This window comes from Oncorhynchus clarkii, chromosome 17 (assembly GCF_045791955.1).
Source record: "Oncorhynchus clarkii lewisi isolate Uvic-CL-2024 chromosome 17, UVic_Ocla_1.0, whole genome shotgun sequence".
Classification (NCBI taxonomy): Eukaryota; Metazoa; Chordata; class Actinopteri; order Salmoniformes; family Salmonidae; genus Oncorhynchus; species Oncorhynchus clarkii.
Genome location: NC_092163.1, coordinates 53,925,023 through 53,951,363, shown reverse-complemented (window position 1 = coordinate 53,951,363; position 26,341 = coordinate 53,925,023). Strand labels below are relative to the sequence as shown.

At 43.0% G+C, this 26,341-nt stretch overlaps 3 protein-coding genes and 1 pseudogene across 3 annotated transcripts; 1 reads left to right on the top strand and 3 right to left on the bottom strand.

Annotated features, from left to right (window-relative positions):
- The first annotated feature begins 793 nt into the window (after positions 1–793).
- LOC139369459 (olfactory receptor class A-like protein 4) lies at positions 794–2,079 on the top strand. Its single transcript, XM_071108720.1, has 2 exons — positions 794–950; positions 1,081–2,079. The coding sequence occupies exons 1-2, from the start codon at positions 864–866 to the stop codon at positions 2,077–2,079; spliced, it is 1,086 nt and encodes a 361-aa protein (XP_070964821.1). The 5' UTR covers positions 794–863.
- Positions 2,080–2,851: 772 nt separating this feature from the next.
- LOC139369458 (olfactory receptor class A-like protein 4) lies at positions 2,852–3,691 on the bottom strand (annotated as a pseudogene).
- A 1,394-nt stretch (positions 3,692–5,085) lies between these two features.
- On the bottom strand, positions 5,086–8,276 carry LOC139369828 (cyclin-L1-like). The gene is made up of 10 exons (XM_071109104.1): positions 7,917–8,276; positions 7,634–7,708; positions 7,332–7,441; positions 7,129–7,249; positions 6,818–6,882; positions 6,591–6,690; positions 6,080–6,338; positions 5,739–5,829; positions 5,542–5,607; positions 5,086–5,452 (listed from the first exon to the last, which is right to left on the bottom strand). Exons 1-10 carry the CDS (start codon positions 8,160–8,162, stop codon positions 5,290–5,292), a joined length of 1,296 nt encoding a protein of 431 aa, XP_070965205.1. The 5' UTR covers positions 8,163–8,276; the 3' UTR covers positions 5,086–5,289.
- Positions 8,277–8,711: 435 nt separating this feature from the next.
- Positions 8,712–18,012, bottom strand: LOC139371119 (von Willebrand factor A domain-containing protein 1-like). Its single transcript, XM_071111197.1, has 5 exons — positions 17,442–18,012; positions 14,307–14,858; positions 13,669–13,986; positions 13,124–13,399; positions 8,712–12,745 (listed from the first exon to the last, which is right to left on the bottom strand). The coding sequence occupies exons 1-5, from the start codon at positions 17,524–17,526 to the stop codon at positions 12,402–12,404; spliced, it is 1,575 nt and encodes a 524-aa protein (XP_070967298.1). The 5' UTR covers positions 17,527–18,012; the 3' UTR covers positions 8,712–12,401.
- Between the last annotated feature and the right edge of the window lie 8,329 nt (positions 18,013–26,341).

The window sequence follows — 26,341 nt, the reverse complement described above, 5'->3', positions numbered from 1 at the left end:
ACTGACAAGGTTATTGGAGATAATTATTATTTTTCCATTCCCAAAAGGAAACAATAGGCAAGCTAGTAGGGCCAAGGGAGAGGACAGGAACAGTGTGATTAATTAATAATACTGCAGCATCAGTGGATGGGATGGTTTTAATAAGACCCCTGGGAAGCCCCTGGGGTATGCTGGGTAAATTAGTCTGATGATGCCTCTCTACATCTGAACAATGGGAGCTAACGATGAGGGGGTAGAGACACTCATGGGATGGGGCACAAACGAATGGATTATAACATAACAAACAAACATCTAAATATACATGTATGGGCCAACAGATATCTGACACAATAACATACCCCTGTTAAAATAGGAAGATTTCACTATGTTTTATTTGTTTGAATGAACCATTTACAGCCAGCTGTGTAACAGGGCAAAAAAATAAATACATGTCTGGACACCCACTGAAATGAGCTGAAATTATTTGTATATCTTTATGGTCTCAGGTGTTAGTCAGCCTCACATTTCTTGTAGATGTGGCCTGTCTGTGGGGTATGAGTTGATAAGAGGTGTGTGTTTTTGCAGTTGGCCAATGGAGTGAAAAATCTGCATACCTTAGCAGCAGGTAAGGGCATGGTATCTAGGCGACAAATTATTGGAGTAAATTGACCCTGAGCTGGGTCAGCAACGGTATGGCTTTGTTTGTGTATGAGTGTGTGTGTCTATATAAATAGTTCACAATGAACAGGATAAAGGCAGATATACAATGGATACCCTGGTAGAGTAACAGAGTAGGGAGAGTAGCTCTCACCACTCTTGATAGTTGAGACACATCCATGCAATGAATAAGAAATAAATAGTGGCGCCATGCTGAGGACGATGCGATGTCGGAGGTCCTCACTGTAGATGCTATTCTGTTTGGGTTTCTGGTCTTCTCTGGCATCCTGGGAAACATACTGGTCATCCATGTGGTGAGGAGAGAACTATCAAAAAAAGAAATGGAACCCTAACTGCCGATAGCCATGGAATATCAGCTTAAGAGGACATCACACAGTGTTAAGTGTAATAATTAATTATACTCTCTCTCTCCCTCTCTCTAAGGTGTTCCAGTCGGCCATTGGAAATTTGTCTCGTCGGCTCCCTCCCTCTGACATCATCCTGGTGAACCTGTCGCTGGCCAACCTGCTGACGTCTCTGTTCCGCACAGTACCCATCTTTGTGTCTGATCTGGGTCTGGACGTGTCACTGTCCCAGGGCTGGTGCCGCCTCTTCATGTTGCTGTGGGTGTGGTGGCGGGCCGTGGGCTGCTGGGTCACTCTGACCCTCAGTGCCTTCCACTGTGCCACCCTGAAGCGACAGCATGTAGCCATGGGCCCCCTTGCACAGGAGCATGAGAGGAGGAAGGTGTGGGTGGCTCTGGGGCTTGTCTGGGGACTCAATCTCGCCTTTTCCTTGCCAGCGCTGGTTTACACCACACATGTCCAAGGCAATGCCACGGTGGAGCTGATGGTGATCAGCTGCACCACCAGGCCCCTGCTGGGCTGTATGTGGGAATTCCCCTCGGAGGAGCAGGGCTCGGCCTTCGCCTCCACCTCCCTGGTCCTCAATGAGGTGGTTCCCCTGATGCTGATGGTGGGCACCAACCTGGCTACGCTGCACTCGCTGGCCAAACACATCCGGGCCGTCACCTCGACGGGCGAGGCAGTGGGAGGGACGCATGGCGAGCTGGACAGACATGTGTCCAGTGAACGCAAGGCCAGTCATGTGATTATGTTGCTGGTGATGCTGTTTGTGGTGTGCTGGGTCCTGCAAGTTGCAGCGGTGACATACTATAACCATAACAGGGGGCTCCATGCGGAGGAGCTGCTGACTGTGGCCCACTTCTCTGCTTCTGTGTTTGTGGGCTTCAGTCCCATGGTGGTGGCTCTGGGACACGGCAAGCTGAGGAAGAGGATCATGAAGATGATCGCTGGCTGTGCTGACAGAGTGAAATGTCAACAGGAGAAAATAATAGATGAAAGCAAAGCTCCAGACACAAGGGAGACGACTGCAAAACAAACCGTTTTCACTATTCAGAAGGAGAGAGAGGTTATCAAATAAGAGGAGAGAGTTAAAGCAAATAAATGAATGAATGAATTAAGGCATACCACTGTATGGTATCATACCAATGCTTACCTCCCCTTCAGTCTGTGTTTAAATGTCAACATGTATATAAAACCCTGTCTAAATATGTAATAAACCACCCAATAAATACCATAGTACTTTTAAAGTATTGGAATGTTTAAGATCTTCTACTACATTTGGAGTATTGAAATATTGTGAAGTTTGTGAAACTCTGATGTAGAGGAACCTCAGGGCATAAACTGTCTCAGAGGCTGGGAGATGGGATTTGACTGTTTATTAAAGAGCAAACAAGTCAGAACATGTAACAACAACTATCTACAGCTAGGAGTGCCCTCTTAAGTACAGTCAATACATCAAAAACATTTTCTCACTCACAAAAAGTCAGCTTGCCAGAAATAAATTGTGTTAATGTAGTCTCACTGACAAGTACAGAGTATCACATTTTATTTCAATTAAGAAGTCAACAATCTTTACTACAAAACCCCTCCAAACAAGTGACAGTGCTCTTCCTCAGTACTGATCATTGCATCCTTTGAAATGGTCATAAACATGAATGGGTTTGTCTCTCATAGTGGCCATATTAAAATAGCATGCCTAAGGAAGAGGATCAAAATGGATGCCAATGGTTAGAGGAATGCTAACAACCATATAATTCTATGTTACTGTTAGGTTGAGGGCAAGTATAATATCTTTCCACTGACTTCCCCATTATGTCAGTTGCAGTGTGTGTGTCAGAGTGTGGGCTCTGTCAGTGAGTAAGAATAGACTTAATGACAGCACGCAGCCGCCGGTGACCCACTGCCAGCACGATGGGCGAAATGGCATTGAAGATGGTGTTGGCAAAGCGAGCTGTAACCAGGAGGAACTCGGCTGACAAACCTTGGTTGTAGTTAAAGTAGTTTATAGAGATGAGGCTGGTTCCCCAAGACCCATTGAAGAGCATTATGAGGGCTGGAATCACCTAGAGAAAGAGGGAGGGCAGGGAGGGGAAATACTGTGAAACTATTTACTTGTTTTCTTCTTCTCTCAGCATAAGGGTCATAAAACATACACATAAACATGCATTTTCTGTAATAACACTGTTAATTAAAAGCGAACCTAGATCATCAATCAATCAATCAAATCTATTTATAAAGCCTTTTTTTATATCAGCAGATGTCACAGAGTGCTGTACAGAAACACCTTGGTAACCCATAAGCTATTTTTTCCAACATTCCTCATGTTACAGGTACACATTACATGTGCTGTACTTCTCCATCCTTCCATCCATAGTAAGCAGGGTACATATAACATGGCATAATTCTGAATCCTGTCCAGCCTCTCTCACCTTGGCAGCTCGTCTCTCGGACGGTACCCTCTTCAGGGCGGGTGCGTCCGTGGTCATGTGTGTGGGGTAGCGGGTCCTGCTATGGGCGTAGAGCGTGTAGAGGGAGGCCAGGTTGTTGATGGCCATCAGCATAATGGGCACTGTCTTGTGGATCACCATGGAGGTGGTGGCTTAGGCCAGGCCCGCGTAGCTGGAGGGGAAGTTCCACAAACAGCCCAGCAGGGCGTGTGTGGTGCTGTTGAACAACATCAGGGTCTGCATGGGACGGGGAGGAGAGAGGAGATGAGAAGAGGGGAGGGGATGAGAAGATAGGAGAAAAGAGCAGAGGGGTGGGAAGTGTTGGAGGGGAGAGGAGACAAGGCAGTGAAGCCACACCCACACCCCCATCAGGAAGCAACACCAGTCTCTGGAGGAGGACAGCTACAGAGAGAGAGCTGGGTGTCAGTTTTTGTGTGTGTCTGTGTGTGTGTGTACACAATAGTGTCAACCGGAACAATACTAATTCCAGTAATTATGGCACGGTATATTGTCAGCTTGCTTTCATTTCACATAGCATATCTCCAATCACAGACCACACCACCCTCCCTTGCGCTTGCATTTTAAACTACCATTTCTCAAAGATCAGCCCAAAACCCTCTGATATCTTAAATACCAAATCCCATAATCACAAACCTTTTACTTAGAGCCCAAACCACACACAATCCCCATACTTGCCTCACCCTTGTCTCGAGCACCCACATAAAGCCATTATTCTTCAGCATCTTCTACTCCAGTGCTCGACACCTGTCCCAGACCAATCCAGCTCCAGGTCAGCGATGACCAGCAGGGCGTTCGTCAGGACAGACATGAGCAGGTTGGAGAGGGCCATGTTCACCAGGTTGATGTCTGAGTTATGTACTCCACTGGGGTCTGTGAACACATTCTCCCCGATCACACCAACCACTGTGGTGTTAACCGTGATACCCAGCAGGATCAGAATAATGTAGAAGGCGGTCTGAGTGGGAGACATGGTGACAGAGAGCCCCATCCCCACCGGCCCCTGCCCTCTCAACTCCGGCATTGGGGCCTCCATCTCAGCTACTGAATTAGATTGAGTCCTGGGTAGAATACTTTGTCTCTCTGCATCCTAATCCAGGGTCCTATTTTCAAAGTTTTTTTTTTTTTTTTTTTAGATGAGTAACTTTGAGTAACTTTCCCTAGTTACTCAACTAACTTCTGCTAGGCCAGAGATATTGTGGGGGGTTTCAATCCCAGAGTTCAGCTACACGAGAGATTCATCAGTCAGCCTAATTAAAACATGCTTCCTTAGCAGCTAGGTTCATGATCATGTCTAGCTTCCCTAGGGAGGGATGTAGAGGTGTGTTTGGTTGTGGCGCTGAATGGGTGGCAGGTAGCCTAGCAGTTAGAGGGTTGCCAGTTTGAATCCCGGGTACGACTGGAAAACCTGGCAGAACGTAAAGCTAGCAACCGGAGGGTTGTTGGTATCAAAATCCTAGAAGCCATTAAGCAAGGTACTTAACCCCCCACAACAGCATCAAAACCTTTCGGAGGGTTTGGGTTAAAAGCGGAAGTCACATTTCAGTTGAACCTTGTGTGAGGTTGACCAATGAAGTGATCTAAATCACTTGATGCCATTCATAAAACAAGACAACAGATCATCTAAAAGCATTTTTATTTCAAAAATATTGTTCAGACAAAAGCTTTGGACTATGATCTTAGAGCATAGTTTCCCAAATTATAATGTAACACAAACAATCTACAAAAGTGAAAACATTGGAAAGTCTGGCTTGTATTTGGTCCATGATGTGCTGTTCCATAGGTCATTTACGATAGCTCTTCCTTGATAACACCTACGAGAGTTATCTTCTACGTGAGTATTCATCTCTCCTTCCTCTTCCCCGCTCCCTCTCCCGTTCCCGCCGACGCTCCCGCTCTTTTTCCCTTTCTCTATCCCGGCGACTGATTTTCTGGCGGTGGGTGGGAGAGACAGAGCGCAAAGGAGAAGAGACACTGCGACTGCGTCTGAAAACAGAGAGTGAAGTTAGTCTCAGAGCTGAGACTCAATATGGAGTCCGTATGAAACAGAGTAAGGCACAGTGCTTCTTCCATACCTTCTTCTGGAAGGAGACATGGACTGAGTCTCTCTTCTCTCATCACTACGACTCCCTCTTTTCTTCCTGAGAAAAAAAAGAAGAAGAAAAGGAAAAATAGAAGAGTCTTCATTTCATGAGGGAAAGCAGCTCCATTCAATCGCACAAATATACTCAGTACAGATATCCCCATACTCCAGTAGAGGAAGAATACTTACTCGTCTCCGTTAGTGAGTTTCCGGCAGGCATTTTTTAGGGCGACTTGATTTAGGGGAGACTCCCTGTTGGTCTGTGGTACAGCAGGCGACGCTAGGACAAAGACAGATGAGAATAAGGAACTTTGTAGGAGGAAATGGTTACAAAGTCAAAGGGTTGCTAAAGGAAATGATGAGCACATGAGACAAACAGAAGTGGAGAGGATGGTAATAATATATATTTTTTAAAGATGCCAGGATGCAAAAATAAGGAAATAGAAACAAAAAAGCATGATATAAAACATTAAGATATCACTTATTACACAGTGTGTTTCCTATGGGTGAGTGGTGTGCGTCTGTCTCACCTGCTTTGGAGGCAGGGGAGAAGCTGGAGGGGACGTCCAGGGTGGGGGTGCCCACAGCCAGCAGTCCCCCTCCTGCCAGCTTAGCCTTGGCGATGCGTGCTTCCAGGGCCAGGTGACACTGGTCCACTTCTTTTAACATACTGGGGAGGGAGACGTTGGGCAGTGAGTACAGCCTCAGGATCCGCCCACAGATCTCCCTCAGGTCCTCCTCAGACGCACCAAACAGCAGGAACCAGGGAGGCTGGTCCGGCAGAGGGATCTGCATGGAAGACGGGAGGAGGGTGAGGAATCAGACAGGTGGTCATGTCGCTGTTATGGACATCTGGGAGCTATATAGATAGACCAGCTAATCATGTTTGAGCATATGTCCTTAGATAAAATCTTGGTTTGTGTAGTAGGTGTGCTGATATGTGCAGGTGTATGAATGACAACCTGGGATGGTATATTACTGTAAAATACCTTATGTGTTAGCATGTTAAAAGCACTACAAGTGTACACTGTAGTGTCCTACCTGAAGTGTTCTGGCTGACAGGTAGATACAGGCACAGGCCACGGTCTCAGCACTGAACCTCAGGAACACATCTGTCCTCAGACTGTCATTCATGTAATTCCTAGAAAACAGATAGCAGCAGAGAGAGGTGGAGAGCGAGATAAAAATAGATAAATAAGAACTCTTCCTAATATGACATTTGAGATACACTGAGAAATGATTAAACAAAATATCAAGAAGATACTCACCAAGCTGTCTGTACCAGCTTGGTGTTCTTCTCACACTCCAGCACCTGGAGGTACATCACAATGATCTGTGACAGAGGAGCACAAAAACTGTTAGGGATGTGTTCCCAAGACCAGATGCAATGTAAATTGCCGTAGACAAGATAATTTGTTAGGCATGTCATGGTAATACAAATCCAAGCCTACAGTAGCAATCACAAGAAACCAGTAGAGCAAACAGGGCCTAAACCACAGTGGTTATCAATTGTCCTGTTTTAGATCAAATGCGCCACTGAATGTATTGAAGGTGGTGAGGTAAGGAGTCTGCTGCTTGCCTTGTGGGGGTGTTTGACATGCACACAGAAGCCCAGCTCCTTCAGTACTCTCCTCTCCGTCTTGATCACCTGAGCCTTGGCACTGATGTAGCTGGCATCCAAAGGCATGGGGACCTGGGCCCTGGAAGATACACATGGTTAGCGATATACAGAATACCGCAAGAGGGTTGTGATAACTGGAAGAGGAGTTCAGAACCCCTTACCTTTTGCCTTTGCTGTGTTTGAGGTGGTAGAACACATTGAGAACATCTCGTACCCTGCGCGGTTCCTCCTCGATCTTTGAAGCCAGGTGCACACAAGCCATGGCAACCATCTGGAAAGAGGCAGGCAGGGAGGTAGATGGGTATTTTGAGAAGGGGAAAGAGGACAAATAGCATCATGAGATTAGTTTGTCACAGCAACAGTGTGAACAAATAGTAAAGGGGTGAATGTTTGAGCTAAGTCTGATAAAGGATTTTTGCAATGGAACTTGTTGCCAAACAGAGCATGATAATGAGGGTCCTACCTCTGCACAGTGTCTGACGAACGATTTGCAATAGTAGAACCTCTGGAAAAGGATCTGCCCCGTGGCCATGGCTACCTGGAGAGAACGTTTATCAATTAACTTGCTAACTACGATTTAAATCAATCGCATGGCCTGCCTCATTGGTAAACAACATGCGTCTTTAACTTAGCTGTTGATTCTAGACATGGTCTCGTGTTTGACCTGTATAATTAGATTTGTCTGACTTTGAATGCAAATTCTACTTAACTTCGGCACAATAGTTAGCTAGATAGCTGTTACCAACCTGCGGGAGTCTAAGCAGAATACCCGCGGCCTGTATCAACTCACAGCCCCGCATTCGCAGCTGCTCCTCGGTATCCGCGGAGAGCCCATGTTCAGCGGACGGACTCTGCTGTAGTCGCTCCAGTGGCAGGAGACAGTTATCTAAAGTTAGGGTTACACCAGAGTATATCTTATCCCCTATAAGAATTCCCTCCCCGGGAATTCTCAAGTCTTCTGCCGCCATCACATATTCAATTGTCGGTTGCATGACACCAGGCAAGACCGAGGCCCAGTCCAGCACGGGACTCCAGTACAGCCTCTACGGATTGGATGGGCCGTATGTAAACCGCGCCCCTTGCTATTCTTCATACGGGTTGTGATTGGTTATTGTGGTCTTGAATTTCGTTGCGTAAACCAATAATAGCAGTATCTTTTAAACGGGTGGAAGCGGTTAATTTTTATTTCTGCAAATTCCGGTCTTTCATCGTTTTGTCAAAGTTTGCATTGTTTTGATACCATAATGTTATTTCTAAGCGTGTTGCAGTTGAAAAGGTTATTGTCTCTTGAGGGAAGAACCTATCATTGATAAAATGGGCTCACTTGTGTAAAAAATAATTGCCGTTTAATAGGCTAAATCTTAATGCAGATCAATTTATGTTGGGGCAGCAAGGCTACAGCATGTGACAATTTGACAATGGTGTCTAGAGATATTAATGGTCATACTGTACCTGACAACAATCATACAGTTGCTTGTGTGTGTGTGTGTGTGTTGTATTGATTTTTACACTCCAAAATAAAATTACTTAAAAAAGGAGAAGCAATTTACACTCGTTTTATTACCTCATATGATATTAACACTGAGTACATAGAATATAAGGGTCGTTCCACTTGAAAAAGTACAAGAAAGTATTTCGACACCCACCATCTCAGATTGTATTTAAATCATTTCTGTAGATAGAAAAAGATTAGATTAGCAATCCTGCAAAATTATTTAGTTGATCTCTGAGAAATGCATCGAATTGATTGCACCCAAATTGGCCATTTAAATGTATAAGATTCGTATAATATTCAATAAATATAGTACTTCAAATCCGATTTCCACCAAATATTTTACCCTTAAATCTTTGGAGAAAATATATTTTCTATTTTATTCAATTGGTTTCTTCATACTATAAAATAATGTAATGGAATTCTAAGAAAATCGTGTCTGCTAAATTAATATGGCATAGCCATATCAGGGCCTATCACAAGGACAACTCAAGAGTATGCTATTCTGTTATTCTGAAATAGACTTCTTTAGACCCGTCTACATGGATTTATTAGACTTTTTAAAATGTAGATGTTCCAAAGGTCTGCATCAGTGGCTTGTAGGTTATGCGTGGAAGCCAGGAGATGCTAAATGTGTTTATGTTAATTAACGGTCCATTACCGTGAAACCGGCAGTTATTCGCTTGACAATCACAGCTGACAAAATGTCATGACCACCACAACCCTAGGGAGGACCACACACCATATCACTTTGTGACTCTAAGTTTACTTCGATATGATGGATATTTGTAATTTGCACCACCTTTTCTTGCATAATTAATTTTTCATACACAAAAAGATCCCACCATGTCGAACGAATTAATGATCTGTCTGCATTTATACAATTGTAACGAAACTTCCTGTTTCCATTACAGCTGTCATGTTTGTTTTTTTAAATATTTAGGAATTTACTGGCCTAAAAATTGTGGATGGAAATGTGGTTCCTGTTATTAGTTACAGATTATTTAGATATGAAGTGTAAAAATGCTAATATAGGTACCGTTGACTTGCATTGGATATGTGCCACAAATGCTAAAAAGAAACAGTGGCTCGGTAAACAAAACCTTGTCATACCTTGTCCATAAACTGCTTACAGGGTAAGGAAACCAATACGTCAGTACATCAGTTTGTAATTTGGGTGAACTATCCCTTTATTAACATTGAGGCTGCATAGAGTTGTTGGAGGTGAGATTGGCGCAGAGGAGGCTGGTGGGAGGAGATATAGAAGGTAGGGATCATTATAATGGCTGGAATGGAATGGATGAAATGGTACCAAACACATGGAAACGACCGGTTGGACTCCGTTCCATTGATTCCATCCCGGCCATTACAATGAGTCCGTCCTCCTATGGCTCCTTCCACCAGCCTTCTCTGGATTGTCGTGGGGTGTGGGGAGTCTGTGGGTGACTTTTGACAATTTCTTTGGATTCCTCGTGTTTTACTCATTGTTAGAAAAAGGTTTTGGATGTTAGGTACTATATTTATTAAATATTATATGAATCCTATACATTTAAATGGCCAATTTGGATGCAATCAATTAGTTTAATTTCTCAGAGATAAAATTATATTTAAACAAAATATTTTTGCTGGAATTCTTATCTAATCTGTTTTTTTACTACAGAAACTATTTCGGGAACAATCTGAGATGGTTTGTGTCATGGCTTGCTGAAATTACATGGAACGACCCAGGAGATGAGATGTGAGAGGAAATGTTTTCCTGTTTTCAGATATTGCAATTTATCTACCCTCTATATGAGACCAATGCATTGCTGTTCAATTGGAAAATGGACTTAGTTTTTTGCATTATATTCACACTTAGGGGTGTACTGTGCAGCAGAGAAAGAGTTGAAAAAGTTGAACATAGGCCTGATTGTCACAGCCTGTGGTAAAAGATGTGTCCCACTAGATGGCGATCTTCACAAGCAAGTTCACAAGAGCCAGGCTGATGGGTTCATATGTTGACTGCAGCCTATTATGTGGAAGCTAAACTGTAAACTGAATATAAAAAATATGTGAGAAAGCATACAAGTACATTTTGATTTTACATCTTGTTTATGAAGTGAATATAGTTATATTGTTATCAGAAATAGTTAAAATGCCTATGTGTAACAGCATGCCCACACTATGACCAGATGGATGATGGGAGAGAAGATACGGTTATTCAAGAAAGTTAGGAGGTTCTATGTCTTCTTTGTTCCCCTCTATCCACCCTTCTTTCTCTTCATCCTCATCTACCTATCCCCCATCAGTGGCAATCCTTCTCATTGGAGTCAGAGAAATGGAATCCATCCATTTGGATCACAACAGTTCTATGCTGAAGCTACACTTCTTTATCTTGACCCAGATGACCCAGGACCCTTATGAAATGACAACATAATCCACTTACATGGCCTTCAGAAAGTATTCATACCTCTACTTATTACACATTTTGTTGTGTTACAGCTTGAATTCTAAATGGCTTAAATGTATTGTGTACCTTCAATGCCCCATAATAACAAAGTGAAAACATATTTTTAGACATTTTCGAAAATGAAATACAAAAATATTATTTTCAAATGTTTTCATGCTTTGTCAAATTGGTTCTTAATCATTGCTAGGCAACCATTTTCAGGTCTTGCCATAGATTTTTAAATAGATTTATGTCAAAACTGTAACTCAGCCACTCAGGAACATTCACTGTCTTCTTGGTAAGCAACTCCAGTGTAGATTTGGATTTGTGTTTAAGGTTATTGTCCTGCTGAAAGGTGAATTCCTCTCACCGTGTCCAGTGGAAAGCAGACTGACAAAGGATTTTGCCTGTGCTTAGCTCCATTACGTTTATTTTTTATCCTGAAAAATCCCCCAGTCCTTAACGATTACAAGCATACCCATAACATGATGCAGCCACCACAATTATGCTTGAAAATATGGAGCGTGGTAGTCAGTAGTGTGTTGTATTAGATTTGCCGCAAACATAACACTTTGTCTTCAGACAAAAATGTAATTGCTTGCAGTATTACTTTTGCAGTATTACTTTAATGCCTTGTTGCAAACAGGATGCATGTTTTGGAATATGTTTTATTCTGTACAGGCTTCCTTATTTTCACTCTGTCAATTAGGTTAGTATTGTGGAGTAACTACAATGTTGTTGAGTCATCCTCAGTTGTCTCCTCACAGTCCTTAAACTCTGTAACTGTTTTAAAGTCACCATTGGTCTAATGGTGAAATCCCTGAGCGGTTTCCTTCCTCTCAGGCAAATGGTTAGGAAGGACGCCTGTATCTTTGTAGTACTTATTGACTCAAGACATTTCAGCTTTTCATTTGAAATAAGTTGTAAAAATGTTGAAAAACATTATGTGGTATTGTGTGTAGGCCAGTGACAAAATAAATCTAAATGTAATCCATTTAATTTGGGGCTGTAACACAACAAAATGTGGAAAAAGTCAAGGGGTGTGAATACTGGATAATCAAGTGGTTTGAAGCGACATAGAGATGTGACTCCATTGTACCACATTGATGTGGCAATGAAGCACATCAAATTTCAAACATTTCCTCCACTTCAGCTCTCTGACTGCAGGCAAATCTCATTGATAACCGCAAAATACTGCTCTATCGAAGTGAGAGAGAGGGAGAGAGAGAAAAAGTGAGTGCAGTTAGACATATGAAGACGACTACTTCCTTATAATTACAATGACTATAATGTGTCGATTCAATAAATCGTTCAAGTCCAATATAAGGCTGGGAGACCTGTGTGTGTGTGTGTCTGTGTGCGTAGTGTCAGACCAGTTTGTGTGTGTGTGGTGCAGCAGAGCCCCTCTCCCAGGGCCGTGCGGTAGACAGGGGACACACACACTCGGCTGCTGGGGGCCAGGTGTGTGAGCAGCGTGGACAAGGAGCCAGGGAGCAGGTATAGGGAAGAGGACGCAGGGCGGGAGGGGATCTCTGTCTCACCCATCTCCCAGCTGAGCCAGTACCCCCTCAGACCCTCTTCGTGGCCTCGCCACCGGACCTGCACCTCATCTCGCCCCACTGGGGTCAGCTGGAGGTCAGCCAGGGCAGGCAGCACTGAGATACACACAGAGATAGAGGACAAGTTAGTGTCTGTGCTTTGTTATAAAATACATAAATCACAGAACAAAAAAAGAGAGGGGCCAGGCCCAAAGGTAAAAGTGGGAGGGATGGACTCCTTATAAATGACTACGATAAATACACAGAGTATACAAAACCTTAAGAACACCTGCTCTTTCCATGACATAGACTGACGAGGTGAATCCACGTGAAAGCTATGATCCCTTATTGATGCCACATGTTAAATCCACTTCAATCAGTGTAGATGAAGGGGAGGAGACAGTTTAAATAATGATTTTTAAGCCTTGAGACAACTAAAACATGGATTGTGTATGTCTGCCATTCAGAGGGTGAACAAAAACACACACATCTTACCCTCCTGAGTGCAGGCCTTGACAGACAAAGCCTTCTCTTTGCCAGTGGAGTACAGGGCGCTGATGGTGACCAGGTATTGTGTCTCTTGCTCTAGACCAGTGAGCAGAGTGGTATTCTGATGTCCGTGTAGCATAACCATGTGGACCTGTCCACTGGGTAGAGCGCCATACTCTATCTGGTACCTCTGGACCTGCTCAGGCTGCAGAGGACCCCAGCTCACTCGCACCCTGTCAGGACCTGAGTCTGACACCGTGACCACTGCTGGGCTCAACACCTCTAGGGTGTGTGAGAGGAGAGGACAGGGAGGAGAGGGGAGGGGGATGACAGAAAAATAAAATAGATTATTATTATGCACAACAAGTTGTTCAATAATGTAAAAAGATTGTCTACCAGTGATGATTTTCTATTAGACTATTCTTATTTCATATTTCTACCGCATCACTGAACTTTATATTCCACTCCCACATTCCTGACATCTATTCCAATCCCTTTCTTTCCATCCCCTCTTCCTCCTCTCCCAGTCTCTCTTCCTCCTGCCCTCTCACCGGGTAGTGTGGTGAAGTTGGCACTGAGGGTGTTGAGGTAGTCCTGGTTGGACTTTGGGGTGAGGGAGGCAGTGTAGCTGGTGTCTGGTTGCAGACCACTCAGCTTTATCCAGCTGGCATCCCCAGGGAGGGTTCGTCTGTGGTACTGCACCCCGCTGCTGGCCCCGCCACTAGGCTGACCCTTCCCGCCACCTGGCAGCATAGAATTATAGTGGACCTCATAGAAGCCTGTGTTGGCGCTGAGGACAGGACGCCACTGCAGCACGGCACTGTGGGAGGACACCTCTACCACCCGCAGGCCCTCAGCACGGATCAGCTCTAAGAGAGAGAAAGAGGGGGGGAGGGTGCGGGGAGATATACACCTCAGGTGGGGAGTTTGCATGGACACTACAGAGGCTGCAATCTCAGGACTGTCTATAAATACTTGAGTCTAGAAACTCAGTTCTAGTCAAGTAGTATAGTCCCACCTCTGTAGTGTTAGAAGTGAAAACGGTATGTGTGCAGAATGGTTTTATACAATGCTGTGCTGTTTGAAGGGCAAATTGCTTTATTTCATATATTGTCATCTATTTCCTCTGTCTTTGTATCCACCCTTTGTGAGTCACTACCCCCTCCCTCCCTCCCCCCGCCCCACACACCAATGATGGCCTCCCTCAGGTCCTCTGTGATGATGCTGATGTCATCGATGTCCACAAAGTACAGGTGGGACTCGATGGGTGCGGTCACCACCCTCCGCAGCACCTGGTAGTTCCCGTGTCCTGTAGAGACAGCCAGCACGGACACGCCCGCCGTTCTCAGCTCTGCCATTGGTACATCCACCACGCCCGGCTCTACCCCATCCGTTAGCCACACCAGCACCTTAGGGAGCTTTGTTTCATCCCCAACTCCAGTCCTGGCTAGCAGCCCCTGTGCCAGTATGAGGGCAGCCTCAGTGTTGGTGTCCCCCTGGAGCTGCCTGGTCCTCTGCAGTGCCCCCTGTAGGCCAGGCTGGGTGCTGTGGGTGTCCAGACCAAACTCCAGGTGTGGCTCAGTGCCCACCTGCAGCAACCCCACCCTTACCTGGCCCTGCCCAAGTGAGAAGGGGAGGAGCAGCTCAGACAGGAAGCGCAGCAGGCGAGAGAACTCATAGGATGACACACTTCCTGAAGAATCCAACAGGAGCAGGATGTCCCCTTCACAACAGTTCAAAGCTGAGTGAGAGTGAGAGAGAGAGAGAGAGAGAGAGAGAGAGAGAGAGAGAGAGAGAGAGAGAGAGAGAGCGATCACACTAAAGCTATTTATCCCTGATACTGTATATCTACAGAGAGAATTGTAAGCAGGCATGTGGCTGCAAGCCCAGGAACAGATTCCACAAGGCAACAAAAAAACATTTGTAATGAAAAGCTTTTCAAAACACATTGTTTGCCAATGTTATTACCTGTCGTGGTAGTTCTTTACTTGCTAATCTTCCTATGTCCAAATCTAAATATTAGCTCTTCTTTGTGTGATCAGTCAAAATAAACTTTATTGGTTTAAGCCATTTTATTCAAACACAGACTGGGATCCAAGCCATAGAACACAGGACAACACAGGACAAGAGAGAGGAAAGGAAAGAGGGATGACGAGACGAGTGCTAAAATATGGATAAAGGTATGTGGTTGAGAGATGACTGTCAAGGGGAGTGAGAGAAATTAAACAGATTAAAAACTGAGGATAGTTGGAAGAAAACGGACACAAACTAGAGAAAGAGAAAAAAAAACAGAGAGAGAGCGAGAGAAATATAAAAAGAGAGACAGAGAACATTATGTGCAGAGAATAGCCACAGTCTGGCCAGACGCACTCTGATGAGCACATTATAATGGTCACTGGATCTTTATTCTCAGAAACAATTTAGCCCCAGTTGCTCTCTCAACCGTCTACATACAATAATCATTTCCAGTAAAATCTAAATCGCTTCTCCTAACACTCCAGTTTCTACACCCCAGCTTCTACTAACAAAACAAAAACACACTTGCAGTAAATTCAAATATAGTAGCTCATACATTTTCATTTGTCCTGTGTCTGACTCAGCTCTCTGCTGTGTGTTACTGGTGTGATAGAACGCCCACGAGGCTGACTGCCAAAGCAGGTTGGCAACAGCTATACAGTATATAGTTGGTAAAACAGTAGACATACCTCTGTCACCTCAGAGACAAGGGCATGTCAGATGAAACCCATCTATTTTTCCATCAGCTGTCATGACCTGTTGTAACAGGTGTATAACCCTGCAGGAATGCAGGAGCAACCCAATGATTTTGCTGTTCTAACATGCTATTGGGGTGATGCACTGACATGCTCTGGTCTAGTAAGAACAATACAGGTATCATTCAATCACAAGCTGACGCCTGATGGAGGTACAGACGCAGACGCACAGACAAAGACATACACAGATGACTGCCATCATCCAAAGGCACATATACATATTATGCATATTGCGTCACTTCTTCCACACATTTTATTCTACTTCCGGCAGAGCCTTTGTTATTTTTTTATCTCCCTTTATCCCTTTCTCACTCTCTCTCTCTCTCTCTCTCTCTGTCACCCACATAATCTTCAGCTCTCTGTTCCTTTCAGAGAGCCCTCTTGGAACAACATTCCACAATCATTCAACTTGTATAGAGCGCTAGAAAATGATGGTGGTGGTGGTAGGGAGAGAGAGGGAGGGAGGGATGAGAGGAAATGAAGGAGAACAGAGATGAGGGAGAGCAGAGCAATCAGGAGAAAGGTATCAGCCAATGTCTGAAAACAACCATACAATAGTAACTAACACAGATGGAGAGGAGAGAGGAGAAGAGAGCGAGGGAGGGATGGGAATGGAGGCAGAGGCGGTATCTCCTATTAACCCCTTATAAAATAGATAGAAGCTTCGTGAAATATTTGGAGAAAGGACAGTGTAAGTACTGCGAGAAAAAGAGAAGGATCATGAGAGAGAGAGATCAAAGGGATTTGCAGCTCTCTTCCCTCTGCATTCCACAGTGAGCTGTTTGTGAGCAAGAGAGACTGCGTGAGGGTTGTAATAGAGAAGAAGTATGGCTTTTCCGTCAAACCCTAAGTCTCTGTTTATGTAATTAAAAAGTAGCTAAAAAACCCATTAAGCTTTGTTCCCACCTTTATGACCTGTACAAAAATGTCTCCAAAGGCTTTGCTTAATATTTTTCAAATAAACCTGAGTCATAGATCCAAATGTTTACTTTTAATTAGTTGGGGACTACCATAAGCGTGGATATATTATTACAGCTTTGTTACTGTAATTTGGCAAACAGAATGTTACCTGTTTCCAGAACAATTCTGGCCGAAGTCAGCAGGGCAAATGTTTTTCTTGAAGACAGCAATATCAATGAAAGACAGAGCTTCCATTGTCTCCCTTTCAACTGTAATGCCAAGAACGGGAAGTCTCTCTCTCTCTCTCTCTCTCTCTCTCTCTCTCTCTCTCTCTCTCTCTCTCTCTCTCTCTCTCTCACACTCACTCACTCACACACACACACAAACACTTTACATGAAAAATATTAACTCTGTCAATAATACAATACACTTATACTATACCCAGTAAATAAGTTACTATTTTGCGGGTTTAGGCTATACCACACTAATAGGCCATGTGATCAGATAAATATTACGATGCATCCTAAGGTCATTGTTCGAAAAGTAATGATTATCTAATGATGTGACTGAGTATCCCGACTTTAATCAGCGCCAAATATGCAAAAGCCATCTCTCTAACCGTGACACACCTGTATAAGGTAGGCTAAACTCACCTGCGTCAGGCACAACGTTTTGTGTGTTGCTTGGCCGGAGTAACACACCGAACAGCAAACAGGAAAATCCAAACCACCCCATCATAAATTGGATAAATACGTTATGATGAAATTGATCAAACAAGTGCACCCTCAACGGGATCTTCCCATGTCACTGTCCATGGCATTGTTGTCCTTCCCTTTCACATTCCCTCGAGCTTCTCATGCGCCAAGGGATCAGTCCGTTTTTAGTTGTACAGCCTAATTGTATCAAGGCTGAAAAGTCATTACGAACTACTACCCCCCCCCCCCCCCCCCCTCCACACACACACACACACACAAGGGCACTCGCGTGCGCACACACAGACAGCGGAGACCGCGTTATCCACACTACCTAATTTAAAACGTATTAGAAGGCGCGACACTCCCACTACCACAGCACGAATTTACCCCCCTCTCCACAAGATCAACTGATAAGGAAGTGCTTCTTCGATTTAATGTCCTCCTCGGCTCTGCTACTGTTTCACCCTCCAATATATTTTGGTCCTCTACTGCCCCTTCTCTTTCCCTTTCTCAAGCGTCCTCCCCTCAACAGTCAATAGTTTTTCGGCGTCACTTTTGTTGGACTTCGTCCCTGTTTCGGACATTATCCAGGATACTTCACATTAAATAGCACAAATGTGATTAAAACTTTATTGACTTCATTAGTAGGCTATTATGGTCGCTCTACACTCATACACTACATGACCAAAAGTATCCTCATCGAACATATCATTCCAAAATCATGGGCATTAATCTTAGGCCTCACTCCCCCCTATCTGAGATACCTAATGCAGCCCTTCACATACACACCCGTTCTGCCAGTCACATTCTGTTAAAGGTCCCCAAAGCACACACATCCCTGCGTCGCGCCTCTTTTCAATTCGCTGCAGCTAGCCACTGGAACGAGCTTCAACAAACACTCAAACTGGGCCGTTTTATCTCCATGTCTTCATTCAAAGACTCAATCATAGACACGCTTCTTGTGATGTATTGATGTCTCTACCTTCTTGCCGTTTGGGCTGTGGTCTGTGCCCAATAATGTTTGTACCATGTTTTGTGCTGCTACCATGTTGTGCTGCTGTGTTTTGTATATATATATATTTATTTATTTATTTATTTATTTTGAATCCCAGCCCCTGTCCCTGCAGGATGCCTTTTGCCTTCTGGTAGGCCATCATTGTAAATAAGAATTTGTTCTTAACTGACTTGCCTAGTTAAATAAAAATACAAATATGGAGTTGGTCCCCCCTAAAACAGCCTCCACTCGTCTGGGAAGGCTTTCCACTAGATGTTGGATCATTGCTGCGGGGATTTGCTTCCATTCAGGTACAAGAGCATTAGTGAGGTCGGGCGCTGATGTTGGGTGATTACGCCTGGCTAATGGTCGGTGTTTCCAATTCATCCCAAAGGTGTTCGATGGGGTTGAGGTCAGGGCTCTGTGTAGGCCAGTCAAGTTCTTCCACAGCGAACTCAACAAACCATTTCTGTATGGACCGCGCTTTGTGCAGTGGGGCATTGTCATGCTGAAGCAGGGAAGGGCCTTCCCCAAACTGTTGCCACAAAGTTGGAAGCACAGAATAATCTAGAATGTAATTGTATGCTGTACTGTTAAGATTTCCCTTCACTGGAACTAAGGGGCCTAGCCCAAAGCATGAAAAACAGCCCCAGACCATTATTCCTCCTCCACCAAAATGTACAGTTGTCACTATGTATTGGTGCAGGTAGCGTTCTCCTGGCATCCGCCAAACCCAGATTCGTCCATCAGACTGCCAGATGGTGAAGTGTGATTCATCACTCCAGAGTACGTGTTTCCACTGCTCCAGAGTCCAATGGTGGCGAGCTTGTTGCTACTAGATATTTCCACTTCACAATAACAGCACTTACAGTTGACCGGGGCAGCTCTAGCAGGACAGAAATTTGATGAACTGACTGGTTGGAAAGGTGGCATCCTATGACAGTGCCACACTGAAACTCACTGAGCGCTTCAGTAAGGCCATTCTACTGCCAGTGTTTGTCTATGGAGATTGCATGGCTGTGTGCTCGATTTTATACACCTGTCAGCAACGGATGTGGCTGAAATAGCAGAATCCACTAATTTGAAGGGGTCCTCACATACTTTTGTATATATAGCAATACCTGAACCCCCTTCAGTAAAAGGGTTTGTGCTCTACTCAGGGATGGGAGGAGCAGTGTTCGGGCATGTCCTGAGACAATGCAGGCTAACAGGGTGGAGTGGCAGCAAACTATTCATTGCAATAAACACCTAAGAGCCTTTTATTTTGATTGTTGCACTGACTCTATGCACACTCACAGGACTCTACACAGTCACACAATATTGAATTAGCATATTTTATAAACAAAGCATACCTGCCCAGACCCACTAGCCTCCACCCCTATGTCCAGCGCCCTAATCACTTTCCTCCACATGGCCACAAGCTGCACGATTTTGTTTCTCTCTGTCGCCCACGCACTTTACATTTTTAGATAAAGCAGTTGACCTTTCCATTGCATGAACGACAGAGGATTGGCTCATTTTCAGTTTGAGTCAACGTTTTTTAAAGATAATTGATGAAAAGAGTTTTGTCCAACCCATCGGGTATCTCAGTGCACCCTCACATGTCATGTCTTGAAATATACAGACAGACAAAATAAAAGTACATTTACATTGCAATACCTCTGACATCTATCTCTCTACCTCCACCCAAAACCTTTGAATTTTGTAACATTCCCAGAAGGCATATTGAGTCATTAGTAGTTTTACACTTCAGACATGACTCTGCCCCTGTGCTGTAGAATTTCTCTTCTATAATACATTCTGTACATTCATTTATACTGGATTAAGTGTACATTTTTGTTAAATGTAATCTCATTAGTGATGTTCTGACATTTTCTCCATCTTGTTCTTTTAAAATATTGGTTCCAATAGTTTATATTTATATCTAAGAGATTGTCAGTTGGAAAGGCTCTCTGCAAGCTTTTGTATAGCTTACCTATCATATGAATATAATTTTCTTACTCGAATAGGATTCCCTCAAGATTGCTCTGATGTCCGAATGACTTCAAAATTAATTCTCCCTGTCTACAGCACCTCATCTACATCACAAGTGATGTTCTCCCTGGCCACAGCACCTCAGCTACATCACAAGTGATGTTCTCCCTGGCCACAGCACCTCATCTACATCACAAGTGATGTTCTCCCTGGCTAAACAGCACCTCATCTACATCACAAGTGATGTTCTCCCTGGCCACAGCACCTCATCTACATCACAAGTGATGTTCTCCCTGGCCACAGCACCTCATCTACATCACAAGTGATTTTCTCCCTGGCCACAGCACCTCATCTACATCACAAGTGATGTTCTCCCTGGCCACAGCACCTCATCTACATCACAAGTGATGTTCTCACTGGCTAAACAGCACCTCATCTACATCACAAGTGATGTTCACTCTGGCCACAGCACCTCATCTACATCACAAGTGATGTTCTCCCTGGCCACAGCACCTCATCTACATCACAAGTGATGTTCTCCCTGGCTAAACAGCACCTCATCTACATCACAAGTGATGTTCTCCCTGGCTAAACAGCACCTCATCTACATAACAAGTGATGTTCTCCCTGGCTAAACAGCACCTCATCGACATCACAAGTGATGTTCTCCCTGGCCACAGCACCTCATCTACATCACAAGTGATGTTCTCCCTGGCCACAGCACCTCATCTACATCACAAGTGATGTTCTCCCTGGCTAAACAGCACCTCATCTACATCACAAGTGATGTTCTCCCTGGCTAAACAGCACCTCATCTACATCACAAGTGATGTTCTCCCTGGCTAAACATCACCTCATTTACATCACAAGTGAAGAGGCATGGAGGGGATGAAGGTCATAGTCCTGAAAAAAACTCTTTAGGAATGAGGGATATGGTGGGAGGTATAGAACAATAAATTGTGGGTGGTCGATGAACCAGTTGCGGACCAGAGCAGCCCGGTGGAAACTCACGTTGTTCCAGATGACAACATACCTGGGCTGCTCTGGTCCACCCCTCTGCTCGGCTGGAATGAGGATGACATGTAGTGTGTCCAGGGCGGTGTTGTAGGGATCAAGGTTGGCATGGTGATGGAGGACGCCTTGCTGTCTAATGGCTGCACACATGGTGATATTCCCTCCACGCTGTCCAGGGACATTCACAATGGCACGGTGGCCAATAATGTTCCGTCCCCGTCCCCTTCTTTTGGCTAGGTTGAAGCCAGCCTTATCAATGTAAATATAAACGTGCTGAATTGTGACATAGACCTAGAGCAGTCAATATGGTGAGGCACAAAACACTGGATTACGGTACTGTAATGTGTCTGTACAGTGCCGATATGATAGTAAATTCACAGTATAGTACTTACTTGCACATATTCATAGCGCTGTTCCTTAACCCTCTCTGTGTTTCTCTCAAATGGCACCCTGTAGACCTGCTTCATCCGGATTTGGTGTGTAGACAAGCCCACCTGGTGAATGTTATTGAATATTGTGTTGTCTGCAATTATGTGGTTTTGGATTTCCCGTAGTGTAATGGTATTGTTTGCCACCACCATGTTCACAAAAGCGGTCTCCAGTTCTGGTGTGAACAGCCGGTGTCTTCCACCATAGTCTGGCCATCTACTGCATCTTGCCTATGCCGCTCTGTACCATCACTCATTCATATATCTTTATGTACATATTCTTTATCCCTTTACACTTGTGTGTATAAGGTAGTAGTTTTGGAATTGTTAGTTAGATTACTCGTTGGTTATTACTGCATTGTCGGAACTAGAAGCACAAGCATTTCGCTACACTCACATTAACATCTGCTAACCATGTGTATGTGACAAATAAATTTGATTTGATTTGATTTGATCTAAGTTCTGAAGAAGATCCACAAATATGATATGACTGGTTTCAGTGAGCTAAAATAATATATTTTCTTTCATTATGAAATGACATTAGCGTAACATTGGCCAACAATCACTGAGTAACATAGGCCTACTGATATGCCGGACTGCTGTATACTACGGTATACATACATAAAGAGCATAGTGTAGATGGTAGGCAACTTATTGGTTCTCATTTCTGAATGTACGGATGATAGATGAAATCGTGTAGCGGCTCAGGCTGGGCTGAACTCTCTGCCCAGCCTCCCTCATACTCAATACATGGTTGGGCACACGGTAAACCAATGTGGCCCTGATCTCGTCTGAGACAACTGTCCTTCCTCGTCCTCGTCCTCCTCTTCCTCCTCTTACTTTCACTCCTTCACCTCTAGCTCTTGTTTCACCATTGACTTCCATTTTCCTCCAAAACAGGAGAGCTCATTTGTGGCCTATTATAGAGCTAACGCTTTGATTTCTAAGTGAACAATTCAGGAACTAGTGTTTACACCTGTGAGGAGTGGGTGTTGCCAATTGGTGTATAGAGCTTGGCATTGTGATTGGCATTGCTTTCCAAAGGGACTAAAGAGATTTTAATTTTGAATGTTGTGCCTAATGTAGAGAACTGTGTGTAGTGTTTTGCAAAAGGTGTGATATAGAATTGAAAACTGAGTGTAAAGCAGGAATTGTGCTTGCAATTTTGCAGACTTGGTGTAGGGATTTAGAGTTTCAGGTTTCGGTGATTGTGTTTCAAGGTCCAATTTTAGTGTGTAAACAATTGGGAAAAACTGTAAAGCTGTCATGGAAGTATATATCTATCCCATTACCAAGTCATTTATGGTTTCTTTGCCTTCAGTTTTCCATGTGGGGCAATTTGTCGATTCATTCTTAAAAGCTATTCAAGGATTGTTCCTTAAGGTTGTGTTTCTAGGGAGGGATATTGGTTCTTGTAAAATTCATTTTTCCCATATAGTTATAGTGTTCTTAACTATGAAGTTTTTAATGTTCTCAGCTTTATCCTTTGAAAACCACCCTCAGACTTTTTATTCTATGAGTTTAATTTGCCCTACCTGCTGCTAGCCTAGTGGTTAGAGCATTGGGCCAGTTAACTGAAAAGTTGCTAGATCAACTCCCTGAGCTGACAAGGTAAAAATCTGTTGTTCTGCCCCTGAACAAGGCAGTTAATCCACTGTTCCTAGGCCATCATTGTAAGAATTTGTTCTCAACTGACTTGTCTAGTTAAAGAAAGGTTACATTTAAAAAATATATATATAAAGTCTTATGACCGAGTATACTTTTTTAAGGAATGTCTTTGGTGGGGCAATTGGTATTACCGAAAATAAATACCAAACTTTGGCAGCCATGCTATTCTAAAGAGGATTTATGGGAAGATTCTTCCATTGAATTAAATCTGCTTTCTTATGGTTGAGTAGTGGAATAAAGTTATCTTTATATATTTGTTGTCACTTATTAAGCATCCTAAGTATTTAATATGTTTTTGTGGTCCACTTGAAGGATTGCTGTAAATCGTGAGTTATTACTAAGAATTTTCATTATTGCCATTATTTCATTTCCCCCCACTTTCCCCAGTTTTATAACCAGGGCTTTTTGCAAATAAGTTTAGTTTATATTCATGTTTACCAATCCTGATTATTTCTGCAAGCGGTTCAATTGCCAGTGCAAACAAGAGGGGGGAGAGGGGGAATCCTTGTTTTGTACCCTTTTCTAAAGCAATTTAATCAGATGATGTATTATTTGTGTATATTTTAGTTTTAGGATCATTATACAATATCTGTATTTCATTTATAATTTTAGCTGGAAAATGGAAAAGCTTCCAAAATTTTGACTAGAAACGGCAATTCAAGACGATTGAAAGCCTTTTCCGCCTCAACAACTATTATTGATAAATCTATATATGTTTTCTTGATGTATTGTATTAAACTGAAACATGTTCTTGTATTTGCTTGTAAGTGTCTATTTTTAATCAACCCTATTTGATTGATATGTATCAGGTCTGGTAAGACCTTTGCCATTCTTTTGCTTATAAGTTTTGCTATTATTTATTGTCACATTTTCTTAAATTTATGGGTCTATAATCAGCAGGGGATTCTCCAAATCCTCCTGGTGTTTAATATAACTGAAATAACTGTTTGATACATGGAACTAGGAAGTACTAAATTAAGTAATGTGTGTTGTAAATAGGGGGGCTACTTTGTCCCAAAATGCTGAGTAGAATTCTATGGGAAAGCCATCCATTTCGGGTGCTTTTCTCCGTGCAAATGTTTTAACAGTATCTAATATTTATTTCTGGGTTATCTCTGTTTTTAATTATTATTTTTGTCTGCTGATAGTTGCTTCAGAGTTGTTGATTGTTTAAGAAGGCTCTAGGATCCGTCCCACTATTGTTTCATTCAGATTTATATACATTTTCATCAAAACTTTTAAAATTGTCATTAATCACATTGTTGTTTGTAATTACCGCTGTTGTATCTTTTACAATTATGACTGGTTTAGCATGTATTCATTCTGTAAGAGCTGCAAGATATTTAGCAGGTTTTTTTGCCAATAAATAGTATGCTTTATTTGAGTTGAACCTATAGTTGTTGGCTCTCTTCAGCAGTAAAGGATCCTATTCCTGCTTATGTTCAGACATTTTATTTTCTTCTTTACCCTGTAAAGATTTTTGAAATTTTAATTTCTAAATCAGATAAAACTTTTGCAGAGTATGATATCATTCCCCTAATATATATTTTAAAGGCATCCCAAATGATTTCGGGGGTCGGCTTTTCTTTGTCCTCTGTCTACATTTGTAATGGTAAACATTTTTATTTTTCCATTTACGTATTTAATACAATTCTAAATGTATTTTCTATTGGTGCAATTAAGCATTATACCGGGGAATGATCCGATATCACTATATAATTCATTTTGAATCAAGTAAATTGTTAAGTGCATTTTTGGAAGTAAAAATGTAGTCAATTCTTGAATAGCTTTTCTTACTTTGAGAAAAAAAAAGGGATTTTGTAGTTGGGAATAGTAATCTCTAGGTGTCCTGTAAATTATTTGTAGAGATTTCATTTTTCAGCTTCTTTGGAGTCTCCCTAAATGTGCTTTTCTTATTACAGTTTTTGACAAATGCAGACACATGATTTCTGAAACTATGACTCCTTTTCTATGACTCTACACACAAAACCCCAAAACACACACATAACATGCAAAACGTCACACATCTCTTGCAAAACCAAAGACTTCATTCAAAACTATTTTAACTCTTCTCAAAATTGTGTTTTCGCATCAAAACTCTACACACAAACCATGAAATGATAAGCTCTTATACACATCAACTACATACGGAAGTGACAAATGTAAAATCTTGTGTCTTTTCCATGTTCAGTGGAGTTCACGGCAGTTTGTCATAGCACTCACACGTACACAAATATATTCCGTATGTATGCATATTCAGCATATATTTACACTATAAACAGAAATGCAACAATTGATTTATTTCTCAAAACATTATTTTCATCCATATTTCAGGATGAACAGTAACAGACAAAACAAATACAGTACAAGATAAACAAATAGGCTAGTTACTATAAAGAAAAAACAATGCATCCTGTCTCCTATTTGGGTCTGGCCACAGCACCTCATCAACATCACAAGCTATGTTCTCTCTGGCTAAACAGCGGGGGAAGTAGCGTCTGGAGTGGCGTATTCAGCCCTGGCATGCCCCCTTTCTATGTCACCACAGGCCCCCTCCATCGCCTAGAAATGGGGTATGCGTTGGTGGGGTTGGTGATCGTATACCTTCCAACGCCACGCCAAAAATAACTCTTCTATTCAAATCAAATGTATATATATAGCCCTTCTTACATCAGCTGATATCTCAAAGTGCTGTACAGAAACCCAGCCTAAAACCCCAAACAGCAAGCAATGCAGGTGTAGAAGAACTGTGTCTAGGAAAAACTCTAGAAAGGCCAAAA

Bases quoted from the DNA above. Each gene is read 5' to 3' on its own strand.
- LOC139369459 (XM_071108720.1), top strand. From the start codon at position 864: ATGTCGGAGGTCCTCACTGTAGATGCTATTCTGTTTGGGTTTCTGGTC. The intron at 951-1,080 runs GTGAGGAGAGAA...CCTCTCTCTAAG, and splicing joins ACATACTGGTCATCCATGTG to GTGTTCCAGTCGGCCATTGG.
- LOC139369828 (XM_071109104.1), bottom strand. From the start codon at position 8,162: ATGCAACCGACAATTGAATATGTGATGGCGGCAGAAGACTTGAGAATT. The intron at 7,442-7,633 runs GTAGGACCCTCA...GCCTCTTTCCAG, and splicing joins TCGTCAGACACTGTGCAGAG to ATGGTTGCCATGGCTTGTGT. The intron at 5,608-5,738 runs GTAAGTATTCTT...TTTTTTTCTCAG, and splicing joins AAACTCACTAACGGAGACGA to GAAGAAAAGAGGGAGTCGTA.
- LOC139371119 (XM_071111197.1), bottom strand. From the start codon at position 17,526: ATGATGGGGTGGTTTGGATTTTCCTGTTTGCTGTTCGGTGTGTTACTC. The intron at 14,859-17,441 runs GTGAGTTTAGCC...ACTCTCACTCAG, and splicing joins AAACGTTGTGCCTGACGCAG to CTTTGAACTGTTGTGAAGGG. The intron at 12,746-13,123 runs GTAAGATGTGTG...TGTGTATCTCAG, and splicing joins CAAGGCCTGCACTCAGGAGG to TGCTGCCTGCCCTGGCTGAC.